The sequence below is a fragment of the Pan troglodytes genome, chromosome 6 (genome assembly GCF_028858775.2).
Source record: "Pan troglodytes isolate AG18354 chromosome 6, NHGRI_mPanTro3-v2.0_pri, whole genome shotgun sequence".
Lineage (NCBI taxonomy): Eukaryota > Metazoa > Chordata > Mammalia > Primates > Hominidae > Pan > Pan troglodytes.
Window position 1 is genome coordinate 96,774,980 of NC_072404.2, and position 12,798 is coordinate 96,787,777.

At 37.9% G+C, this 12,798-nt stretch overlaps 1 protein-coding gene across 8 annotated transcripts in view; it reads right to left on the reverse strand.

Annotated features, from left to right (window-relative positions):
• Positions 1–12,798, reverse strand: part of ABCB4 (ATP binding cassette subfamily B member 4) — an 85,954-nt gene that overhangs the window by 12,344 nt on the left and 60,812 nt on the right. For 7 of the 8 annotated variants that reach the window (XM_016957668.4, XM_016957669.4, XM_001160982.8 and 4 more), the window contains 6 exons: positions 11,281–11,381; positions 9,553–9,693; positions 6,894–7,050; positions 5,696–5,893; positions 3,921–4,127; positions 772–918 (listed from right to left, as the gene is read on the reverse strand). In XM_016957668.4, coding sequence (XP_016813157.4) covers positions 772–918; positions 3,921–4,127; positions 5,696–5,893; positions 6,894–7,050; positions 9,553–9,693; positions 11,281–11,381 — 951 coding nt within the window. The remainder of the gene's footprint in view (positions 1–771; positions 919–3,920; positions 4,128–5,695; positions 5,894–6,893; positions 7,051–9,552; positions 9,694–11,280; positions 11,382–12,798) is intronic. The other variant, XM_063814651.1, reaches the window with a different exon arrangement.

Here is a 12,798-nt window from a genome sequence, read left to right on the forward strand (position 1 = left end):
TTCAAGTAAATTTGAAAATGTTACCTTTCTAATCAACTTTTAATTTCTAGTATCTTAGAATCTTTGAACTTTATGCATGTGTATTTTGTATAATCAACATTTAATCTACATAGTTATGTTCTGCTTTTTAAATATAACACAAATGGGTTCCCATGCTGTAAAAAAATTCATAAGTATTTAAATTTTCTAATCTTCTGTTTAACTAGTTCCCTTTTATTTTCCAGTTTTTCATTCCTAATGTGCTAAAAATGTAATTTGTGCAGCTTTTTTCTTTTGAATGCTTTACTTTATAAAATATATAATCATTTTAGAAAATTTAGAATAAAATATTCCATTACTTCAAAATAACTACTATCAGCCGGGCAAGGTGGCTTACGCCTGTAATCCCAGCACTTTGGGAGGCCGAGGCAGGCAGATCACAAGGTCAGGATTCGAGACCAGCCTGGCCAACATAATGAAACCCTGTCTCTACTAAAAATACAAAAATTAGCTGGGCATAGTGGCAGGCACCTGTAGTCCCAGCAACTCAGGAGGTTGAGGCAAGAGAATCGCTTGAACCCTGGAGGCAGAGGTTGCAGTGAGCTGGATTGCGCCACTGCACTACAGCCTAGGCAACAACGAGACCCCGTCTCAAAAAAATAAAAATAAAAACCACTATCTAACGTTCTGTGTTTTTCCCCCTGTGCTTGTGTGTGTGTTTTTCATGGTTGACAGCAAAATCCCTTCTATTTCATAAATTAAATAAGACATAAGTTGGGAGGCCACACACACCTTTTCACTTTCAGTATCCAGAGCTGATGTAGCTTCATCCAACAGGAGGATTTGAGGTTGTCTGATGAGGGCTCGGGCAATAGCAATCCTCTGTTTTTGACCTCCTGAGAGCTGAGTCCCCTTATCTCCCACTCTTGTTTCATATTTCTGCAAGTTAACCAAGTTATAAATATGTTGAATGAACTGTTGCTTAACAGTTGACAGTTCTATTTACAAGAAAAACATTTAGAGTCAATAACAGTTTCTATAACGTTGTTTCAACTTAACAGAGTGTTTATTTTCAAAATCAAACTAGAAAACTAGTGACTTTAATTCTCAATGGTATTCTACAATAGGCTATCTTATAATTAACTTTCTTTAAAATAGGAGGAGTATACTCTAAAATAACAAATGCTATAACGGATATATGAATCAATAAGTCATTTGTTGTCATTATCAAGTATTATGCACTGTACATAGTAGTATGTGCTATACTCTTATACAACTGGCAGTGCAGTCGCTTTGTTATGCCAGCATCACCACAAATACATGAATTTTGTGTTGCACTATGATATTATGACAGCTATGTCACTAGGCAATAGGAATTTTTCAGTTCCATTATAATCTTATGGGAACCACTGTGGTATACGCAGTCTGTCATTGACCAAAATGTTGTTATGTAACACAGGACTGTAGTAGTATACACAGCACACTATGAAAGATCAGAAGAAGGAGATAGAAGCTGTTGTGGAGACAGGGTAGAAGGAGAAAAAAGGGGAAATAAATGAAAGAAATCTTTTTAGAGAAGTTTGGGGAGCTAGATTTTGAGAGAGCATTCTAGGCTGAGAAAGAGCATATGAATAGAGATGTAAATTGAGTCAGTTCAGTTTGCAGGGCTTATGCAGTGATGTATATCATGTGAATTAATTTCCTAAGGTCCAGTGGTCACTTATATTAAGAGCTGAAGCTGTACATTTTTCTATTCACAGTCAAATCCAATATTTGATTCAGGTCAATGTGCATTAAAAGTTGGTAAGGCTAACCAAAATGAAAGGTTTTTAAAATTTTATTTGTGGGTGTGAGTGATTTCTAACTATAGCAGAAAATAAAAGCAAAAATAATTAAGCTCTACGTCAGTGTAACCCAGTGGAACCCCGAATGCTGGAAGAATGCCATAAAATGAATTGTCCCTACCATCACTTTTAGGGACCTCAAGCCATCCTTCCAGGGCTACACATGTTTAAAGTGAACTAAAAATGGATCATGGACTGAAATTTAAAATGTAAAGCTATAAAACTTTTAGAAAAAAACATGTAGAAAATATTTTGGGCCTAGGGCTAGGCAACAAGTTCTTAGACTTGACACTGAAAGCATAATCCATAAAAGGAAGAATTGGTAAATTGGACCTCATCAAAAGTAAAACTTTTGCTTTGCAAAGACCTTCTTATAGGATGAATAAACAAGCTACAGACTGGGAGAAAACATTTACAAACTACATATCCAACAGTAATTACAATATGTTAAACAAACAAAAAAACTTCTGAAAACTCAGCAGTAAAAGATAAAAATCCAATTAGAATATGGGCAAACAACATGGAGACATTTCACCAAGAGGATATATAGATGGTAAATAAGCATATAAAAAACTATGTTCAACATCATTTGCCATTGGGAAATGCATATTAAAGCCACAGTGATGTATCACTACACTCTTATCAGAGTGGTAAAAATAAAAACTAATGACAACAGTAAATGCTGGCAAAGATTCAGAGAAACTACATCACTTACACATTGCTGGTAGGAATGTAAAATGGGATGGCCACTCTGGAAAACAGTTTAGCAGTGGCTTATAAACTAAACATGAAATTGCCATACTGCTCCACAATTCTAGTCCTGGGTGTTTATCCCAAAGAAATAAAAACTTGAATTCATACAGAAACCTGTATACAAGTATTTACAGCAGCTTTATTTGCAATAGCCAGAAACAGGAAATAACCCAGCTATCCTTCAACAGGTGAATGGTTAAACTGTGGTACATCCACACTGTGGAATATCACTCAGTAATAAAAAGCAATGCCTATGAATACACACAACTTCAGGGAATTAGCTGAAAGACAAAAGTTAATCCCAAAAGTTTACATACTGTATATATTTTTATAAAACATTTTTAAAACATAAAATTATACAAACGGAGAACAGATTCATGTTTGCCAGAGTTTGAGAGGAATGAGGGTGGGAGGAAGGGATATATGCATGGCTCTAAAAGGGCAATATGAGGGATCTTTATGGAGATGAGAATGTTCTGTATCTTTTTTTTTTTTTTTTTTGAGACGGAGTCTCACTCTGTCACCCAGGCTGGAGTGCAATGGTGTGATCTTGGATCACTTTAACCTCCGTTTCTCAGGTTCAAGCGATTCTCCCGCCTCAGCCTCCTGAGTAGCTGCAACTACAGGTGCCCACCACGACGCCTGGTTGATTTTTGTGTTTTTAGTAGAGACAGGGTTTCACCATGTTGGCCAGGATGGTCTCAATCTCCTGACCTCGTAATCCACCCACCTTGGCCTCCCAAAGTGCTGAGGTTACAGGTGTGAGCCACCGTGCCTGGCCAGTGTTCTTAATTAGTGGATCTATGAATCCCCATCTGCAATACAGCTGCACAGAACTAAATCCATATGCAAATGAATGCAAGTAAAACAAGGGAAGTCTGAATAAGATGAGTGGAGTGTATCAATATCAGTATCCTGCTTGTGATACTGTATACTAGTTTTGCAAGATATTGTTATTGGCAGAAACTAGGTAAAGGGTACATAAGATCTCTGTATTCCTTACAATTACATGTAAATCCATAATTATCTCAAAATAAAAACTATAATTGTTTTAAAAGTACCATAGGGCTAAACCAAACATGACTGCAGTCTAAATGCAGCCCTCAACCACCAGTCTGTAACCTGAAGTATGGTGGTTTTGAGCTTCTCACTACATTTGTATGAGGTAGGCATAATGTATTCCCATTTACAAATAAGGAAGCTTGGTATCCTGAAGTGCCTTGTCCAAGTTGTTAATGTTAATAAATCAACATATTTTGTTACAAGATTTTGTTGGCATAACTTTGGTAATTGTTTGGGGGATAAAAAATAGTCTCTTCTGATTTCAGCTACTTGTTAACTTACGTGGGGTAACGTCTCGATGAAAGGATGTATGTTGGCAGCTTTGGCTGCACTTACAATTTCATCCTGTGATACAACCCGGCTGTTGTCTCCATAGGCAATATTCTCGGCAATGCTGCAGTCAAATAGGATAGGCTCCTGAGACACGATTCCGAGTTGAGCTCTGAGCCACTGGACATTGAGTTTCTTTGCTTCTTGACCATCGAGAAGCTGAAAACCAAAGTCCACAAACTATAAGAAGGGTATAAAAAAGAAAAAAAACCTAAAAAGTTACTAGATTGTCCATTTGGAGGATTGTTGCATGAGGGTATCAGCAGCTGCAAAACAACAACCCTCCAAGACTTATACCATTGAGGCCAGCATGGCCAACATGATGATTTTTATGGTGATTAAGCCATCCCTATCCTGGTCTAATTGGCAAAATGGTAGCACATTTGACCCTCTTTTTTCACACTTCTCTTTGTCCTTGTCTGCCCTCCTCTAGCCATCTGTGTCCTACTCTGCGTTAAAGAAGCCTGCATCAAGGTGTCCCACTCAGATCTGCTGTCCCCAGAATAATCCTAACCCTTCACCTTGACTTGATTTCCCCTTCCCCCATGCACAGCAGTGAAAAAGCTGATCAGAAGCAGGGCCCCAAAAGCTGGTTGACTCTGGTCCTACCTCTACCTCTCTTTTCCCTGAAAACTACTAGCCTTAACTTTCCCTGAAAACTACTAGCCTTAACTTTCCCTCACCTCTCTGATAGCACTAAGGACAAGAATCCCATGGAAAAGGAACAAGTTACAAAGGGCAGTGTCTTTGGGAGGATTATTTTTGCTGGCAGTGATGGTTTTGTTTTTGTTTTACTTGCTATAGGCAGGAGGCATGGTGCTTCTAGGGAAGTGTTGTAATACGTACTTGAAAATACAGCCTTGTGTAAGGTAAAGGTTACAGGCAAAGGAATAGACACAAGTCCAGCTAGTCTTGATCTCAATAAAGAAAAAAATTCCCACCATAGTATCAGCACACCATATTTACAGAGTTGTGGTGAGCTGGTTTGCCTATGTTACCTGCAGAATAGTTATAATAGCAAAGCAGAAGATTTCCAGAGAGAAACAACTAAATTAGGCTTAACAAGGCTGATTTAGGCTTAACAACTATTAATAAAAGAAACAAGGCTTAACACTTTGGCGACTGTCTAATGGGGACAGGCTCCCAGGGCTCTGTCATGGGTGCTGTCCCAAGGTTATGGCAGATACAAGCATTATCAGTAAGAGTTGGTCTTCACTCAAGGAAGAGAGCCACGGGGCTACATGCTAGAAAATCAATGACAAAAGCCAAATATGAAAGGGCTGGAGGTTGAGGATCAAAGTCAAAGTTCGAGAGCCTAGAATTCAAGGTAAGAGAAGGCAGCAAAACTGAAAGCGGTGGGGAGGCAATAAGCAGGTAGCACCCTGTTTTGGAAGTCAGCTTTGAATTTGGGCAGGAGTCTGTAGTTCACCTTTATAAGCCAGTAAGTCAGTATTTGCTTAGAACAATCAGACTGACTGGAAAGGCCCATGACAGGGTAAAAATTAAACTTATATTCAGTATTTTCTGAGCTAGACTGAATTCCAGACATTCTGTCCTATTGTCCCCATATATTTCCCAGATATGGTGCCAGTTGGGGTTTATAGAATGTGGTCATTGTATCAAACAGGATTCTAGGTCTACATTTGTCCAATATTTTTCATTATGACAATATTGGTTGGGCCAATTAAAATATAGCCTTCAATCAAGTTATAAGGAAATGTGCTCACCACTGTCCCCGCCAAGGGGTCGTAGAACCTCTCCAGGAGCTGGACCACCGTGCTCTTCCCACAGCCACTGCTGCCCACCAGGGCTAGTGTCTGGCCTTTCTTCACCTCCAGGCTCAGCCCCTGAAGCACTGGCACGTTTGCTCGGGTGGGATAGTTGAACACGACTTCATTAAATGTTATGTTTCCTTCAAATTTATCCTGAATAAATGTTTAAATGTTGCTATTATAATTGGCCTGATAATTATTGGAATAAGAAATATTATTTCAAGGAAACTTTACCAAAGACTGTAGTAGAGAAACATAAAATTCATATTTGGTATAGTTCTGGTGCCAGTTAATATTGATAGCAAGTTATTATGGTGTGAAATGAAGGTGAGAGATAGGGGTATAGGTGAGATTAGACAAAAAGTCATTACCATGAGTTGTTATCTAACTTAGTTTCTGATTTCTTTAAGATATTCATTTAGCTTTCCCAACTGCTTATTCTGAAGCTGGAATCAAGCCAGTGTCCAAAAGACTCTAAAGGCTTGGAAATTTAGCAACAGTTTCTACCCAAAGTTTCAGTGGGCAGCCCTGATGGCAAACCCTGGCAGTTTCTTAAGTTCACTTTCTTTATCTCACTCACTGGGCACAGCAATTTTATCAGAACATGAAATACCTGGGAAAGTCCTGGAAAGACTGTGTTAAGTCCTAGCCTCTTTACCTACACAGCTGCTTGTATATTACAATGTGTAGCATCTTGTGTCATACAAAGAACACTCAGATGTGAGTTTAAGTTACCTTTATAGATAATAAAGCACAGGATTATTACTCTCATTGTGAACGAACTGCCCTTCTTACCAATTACATCTTAACTATTATAAAAAGTGATTAAAGTCAAATTACTAATTGCATTAACATGGCAGAATTATACCTTTATGTAGAAATGACTAAATTTTTGTGGAAACTATTCAGTTCTAATATATCTGGTTTTCCCTTTTTTTTAATTTTGATGTGCTAAACTTCAGGATCCTTGAAACCACCTATAAAATTTTTAAATGCCAGTCAAGTTGCCCAAATATTAGCTATATAAATATTACAAATTAAATGAAACACATGTTGATGTAATCATCACAAACTTATCCTGTAGCTATAATCTAGCAGACAGCAAACCTTAGGGAAAAATTGATCAAGCATCATCAGGCATCAGAGAACTTACAGGCTTCAGCCCCTCTTCACTGTAGCTGTCAATCAGAGGTTGTCTTTCAAACAGCATGAATAAGTGGGCTGCAGACAGCTTAGCTTTAGCATAGTCTGGAGCAAATGAACTGGCATGTCCTAGAGCCACTGCACCAAATACAATTGCAGAAAACACCCTAGACAGAGGTAGAGGAATTCAAAAATTAGCTTTTATAATTAACTCCATGATGTTTGAAAGTCTAAAGGTATAGTGCTTACCAGTATTTTTTCCCTTTACTCCTTAATCATCCCCTTTCTCCCCCGACATACATTTTCATAAAATTCTAGTAACAAGAGAAATCTAGGAGAGGGGCAAGATCCAATTCCTGAGGGTTTACCTTTTCTCGACTTGCTTTCTGACTTCCCTTTGCATAGTAGCCCCTAATTTCTTAGGACTACTGTGACTTCCCAAAGGTTTTTACTTTCAAGAAGAGGCTTATAACTGAATCTGATCTGTGAGCTCAGCTAATTTTAGTTGCTGGTTATACTCTTTTTAGAGTTGAGGGAATTGAAGCACAAAGTGTGTAAGGGCCTTGATCGGTTCCAAGTAAGCTTTTTCTGATAAAGCTCCGGCCCTGACTTCCAGTTTGTGGTTTCTTCTATACTACCACACAAATGATCATCATCATCACTGTAAATAATTTTTATTAGGGAAAATAAGCCTTTACTAGAAATAGCTTTTTATTTACAATTAAAATAACTATGCTATCAGTTATTATGCTTAGTATCTGGGTGATGACATGGTCTGTACACCAAACCCCCATGACATGAGTTTGCCTGTATTAACGAACATGCATATGTACCCCTGAACCTAAAATAAAAGTTAAAATAACTATTGACAGCACTCTGGAAAAAAAAGTCACCTTAAACTAAAGTTCTATTTTCTAATTATATGCTCTTTAAAGATGGATATTGATTATGACAACTTTTAGGAAGGGCTAAAGATCCTGAGATCTACAACTTCACAAAGCAATTTACTTCTGATACCAGCACTACCCCAGAGAAAGGAGTGGGAGTTCTCTACTAATAATGGAGAACTTTAAGTTTTCACCTCCAAACTTCTAAAGCTAAGATATTAAAAATGGGTTTTAATACCTAGGGGCTGGGATGAGAGGTATAGTAAAACTTTCCTTTAAATGCTTGACGAAAAGGTGAGTTGCCAAAAACTAAGTTTTAAAATAGTGATGAACAACCCACATGTGGCTGCATAGCTTCCCTGTACTGCCTAAAGCTGTCTTCTAGGTTTCCATAATTTAACATTTCAATGATTTTTAAAAAGAAAGGAAGCAGGAATAATGTAACTTTCCAACGGTTTTCACTTTCAGAAATGTTCTCAATATTTTTTATACAATAAATAGTTGTACTCTAAGTTGTAATCCCCAGCTGCTAGTTCCATTTGTCCCCCAAAATCACTCCTCACTTTTTACCCATCTCTACCTTCTATCCCCCTACTCCATGTCTGGGGATTCCAACTATCATGAACTGAATCAAAAGGTTTTCTTGTCCTCTGGTTTCATAGGATTTGGCCAATGGAAGGCACAGCAGAGGATAGGGAGGCTGGAAGGGAGTGAGGCCAAGGTATTTGTTTCTTTGGCTTCTTTCTTGTCAGATTGCTTGTGCAGTTGCTGTCCCTCCATCAAAGACCACAGAAAGCACCTATGCTGAGTTCTGGCTATCTTTCCCTTCTCTTGCCTTTAGGCTTAGGGTGGTAGCAGTTTCTAGCTGGGTATTGCTGGGGTGTTAACTTCCTTCTTGGGTACTGCTTACCTTAACACTTTCCAGGCCTTTGTAAATAGACCCTTTAGCAAACTCATCAATTAACCCATTTGCTGTGCCATTTGTTTCCTGCTGGGATCCTGATACAAAGATTATATAGATACATTTTTTCATGGTAATTTTAATTTTGGATGAAAAAAAAAAAACCCAGCTCTTACACACTTTCGCTTTTTTGTCTTGACCCTGTTTCAAAAATGGCTGTTCACCACTGCTTTAAAATCATCCCACCAGAGCAGAAACATACCAAATGATCTTAAAAAGAGTTGCTTCCCTCTTTCAAGCCTAGATTGCAACCTAATGGAATGTGCTGAGCACATTATGAAAGAAGGCATCAAACAGAAAGACCAGTAGTTCGCCTTGGAAACCAAGGAAAAAGGAGAGGCTGAGAGGCAAATGTTGGCAGGGCTGTCTCATCTCAGGCCTGGTTAGGGAGAGAGTGCCTTTGCCAGACTTCCAACAACTATTCCCATCTCATTTTCCAGGCCATGTTTTGGTTGTAGATAATAGTAAGCTATATAACCCTGTTTTGAGTCCATGGTCACCAGCAACTTTCTAATTACGATTTTTTCTGCCTATATTCTATAATGAGAAAATTTGCATCATCCTGACCAGGATTATATGTACAACTAAAACTGTGCTTTCTGATCATTTTCATAAGCTTAATTGTAGCCCGCAAAATGAAACTGCACTTGGAGTATTAACAAGATCAGATCTCTGTGCCTGCCAGGATGGAAATTGTGGTAAATTTAAATCCCTGACCTCATCTTTGGACACAGGAGTCATTTTTTTCCTACTCTAGACTTTTGCATAAACCTACTAAAACCTTATTATAGAATAATCTTAATATTTCTAAAGCTACTTACAGAATAACATCTCTGAAGCGCATATGTCCATTCACAATGAGATACGCACCAAATCGAAAACAACCGGCATAGGAAAAATACATAAATGCTTGTGAGATACTAAAAGTAATTCCATAGATGTGTGCCTTCTGCACAGAATTCCTGAAAAGCAAATCAGTATACTTGTAACCATCTCTTCAGCCTCCCTTAGCGCTGTGTAGTGGAAAGAGCACGGCTTCTAAGTCTGGCCGAGTGGGTTTAAGTTCCACCTCCAGTTATATTAGTTTGGGTAAATGATAACTTCTCTAAACATTTATACCATGGAAATAATCACTGTAATGCAGAATTGTTTTGATAATTAAAAACCATATAAATGTCTAGCACAGTGCCTAGTTCATAGTGGTTCCTCAAATGATAACTGATATTATTACATATTAATATCTGATGACTCCAATGTTCAACTCCTATTAAGCATAGTTGTTGTTTCAAAAATACCTAAAATGTCAGGATCTGAATTTAAGTTTGAATTATCTGAATGTGATTTACTACTATTATGTTGTTTCCTGTAACTAATTGTACTCTGTTAGGTTAAAATTCATGTTTCAGATTCACAAAAGTTGAGTCCCTGAAGTTTACATAGATATACACCAGAAGTCCTTTCCCAAGCTAGATCCTGCCAGCCGCCCCTGTATATAATTTATTTTGTACAGTTTCTAATTTGACTTCATGCTATACTTTATTGGCTTCTGAATCCTCTAAAAGAACTATAATTGAGTTACTCTCAAATATGAGGGCGTTTTTGGCAAAAGGAAAAATTCAAAGTATTACTAATTTGGATGGTTTAACTTATGTGCTGTGAACATGGTGTTACAAAACTTGAGCATTCTGTGAAGCTATTGAATCTTTAAATTATAACCAAGTTCATAATTAGCTTCACCTTTCTATTCTTCCTTAACCCTCCTTGAAGTTAAAAATAGGTCATCATTAATGGTGCATACATGTTTTATGTCAAACAACAAATGGACACAAAGGTGTAGCTGCATGTTATTTAGTATCATATGAAGTGTGCATAACTGAGGAGATGGCATAAATTGAGACTTTCAAAGATATCTGTTCAAATTTGCAAGTGTTCAAAACTACTGTTCCAGTCTGCAAAATTGTAATCTAAGTTGTGTTCAACTTTGTGTTAAAACATACTCATTTATAAAATCAGGCTGCAGTGGAAATGAGTGGCAAATGGTGCCATTAGGAGTTTCTTGAATTGCTCAACTATAAACCACTGAAATAGTCTGTGTTTCTTTATCTTCAGAGTAGGTTGGATCTGGTCCTCATTCAGAGAACAAATGAAATACTTTCCTCTGGAACATACCCAATAGCAAGTCTCACTTTTGGTTCAGTCTACACACTGCAAAGAAAGGTTTGAGCAATTCCTTAAAGGAATGTTTGTCTTAAGTCACCCAGATAGGTTATTTATGTTGCCTGCACTGATAACCAAAGACTGTGCAATTCTCTATATCTTTTATGTCTTGGAGACCTATTCTTGTTGTTTGCATAAGATGTAAAAAATATAATTCTGTGTCCTAGTCACATCAAAAAGCTACTTATTTTCAGTGACAGAATTGTTGAAAAAAGGCCACCCTTATAGTCATATCATTGTTTGGAGCAGCAGAGCTTTTATTATCTTTTGGGGACAATAATTCAGCCTTAGGAAAGCACTAGGTTCTTAGCAGGAATCATATGGTTCATTACCTGTAAGGTCCATACAATTTTTCAACATACATTGATTCAAATTTTCTTTCCTGGGTCAAAGACACAACTGTCCTAATATTTTCTATTGCCTCTGTTGCAATCTGTAACACAGAATAGACCTTCATTAGAAGTGGTGTTTTCACTTCTGAAATAATGAAAAATAAGCCCTAGGGCTCTGTCAAAAGTATCCTGAAGGTTACGTTGATAGGCTTTAATTTCCTTTAAATTAAAAACCAAAGGCATAATCTGTTCAAGACTAGCTTTATGACAAAACTGGTACTTCTGGCTGTGCTAAGTATGGTAGGCAAGTCTTTGTATGCTCAGGAAGGCTGATCAGCTAAGGGCAAGAACTGTGGCCTGGGAACCAAGGGCCTGGTTCTATTCCCAGCCTGCCACCAGGCAGTTACATGACTGGCCTTAGTCACAACCCCTTTGTGGCCTGGCTTTCTTCACAAGGCAGAGTCCTAAAAGAAAGGATTAGGCTGTGATTTCTAAGGGCCTACTGGAGCTGCCAATTATTTCCTCCCTGAGTATAACTTCTTATAAAAGCTGTCCACCCACAATGGGAAGGAGATCCCAATTGTCAACAACATGAGCATGCTTTAAATCCGTGATTAAATCAGAGGCAGACATCTGACTAATCTGGGTCAATCAGATTTGGTTTCCTGGCCCTGGACACAAGTTTGAACCGTGAGGCCCTGTGGCTTCAGAGGCTGATGTCACATTGGGTATGTGTAAGAAGCTGGTCTGAATATACAGCATCCAAGGAATGGAATAGATGTATAGGAAGACTCAGATATTAGAGCCTGTGGCTGTAAGAGCCAGTTACACACAAACTGCCTGTATTTCTTGCACTTTGGAGTGTCCTTATATCAAATCGCTTTTACCCAAACCAGCCAGAGCAGTTCTCTGATTCTTATAGCCAAACCACCCTTGACAAATGTTCATTGTCTGTGACTTAGCTATTTAGTCTAAATCTTAGTTCTGCAGTTGAGTCATCTAAACCAACAGCACATGGAGCATAAGATCTTAATTTTAGGTTTTTAACAGCTTTAAGACATTTTTTTTTTACCTCAGTTCTTAGCTTCTGCAATGAGCTGAAAGGAAGATATGTGATGCTTGAGACTGAATAACCATAGATTTTTCATTTGTAATAAAGATATAACAGATAGCAATTACAAGAATAGAGAAAAATTACTGAACTTTTACTATGTCCAAGTATTACCTCATTCACCAATATGATCTCATTTAGCCTCACAACCTTGAAAGGGAAATAGTATTCCTATTTACACAGATGAGAGAACCGAGGCACAGAGAAGTTAACTGAATTGCCTTAAGTTCTAAAGTTAATAAGTAGCAAAGCAAGAATTCCAACTGAGACTATCTGATGTGGAGTCCATGTTCCTAAGCCATAATGCTATTCTGCTACCCCTGCTGTGTAATTTACACAAGGAGAAACCAGTAATGACTTGACACTCCTCTTGACATTCTAGTCATGGGTCAACTCCCTTGCGGGTA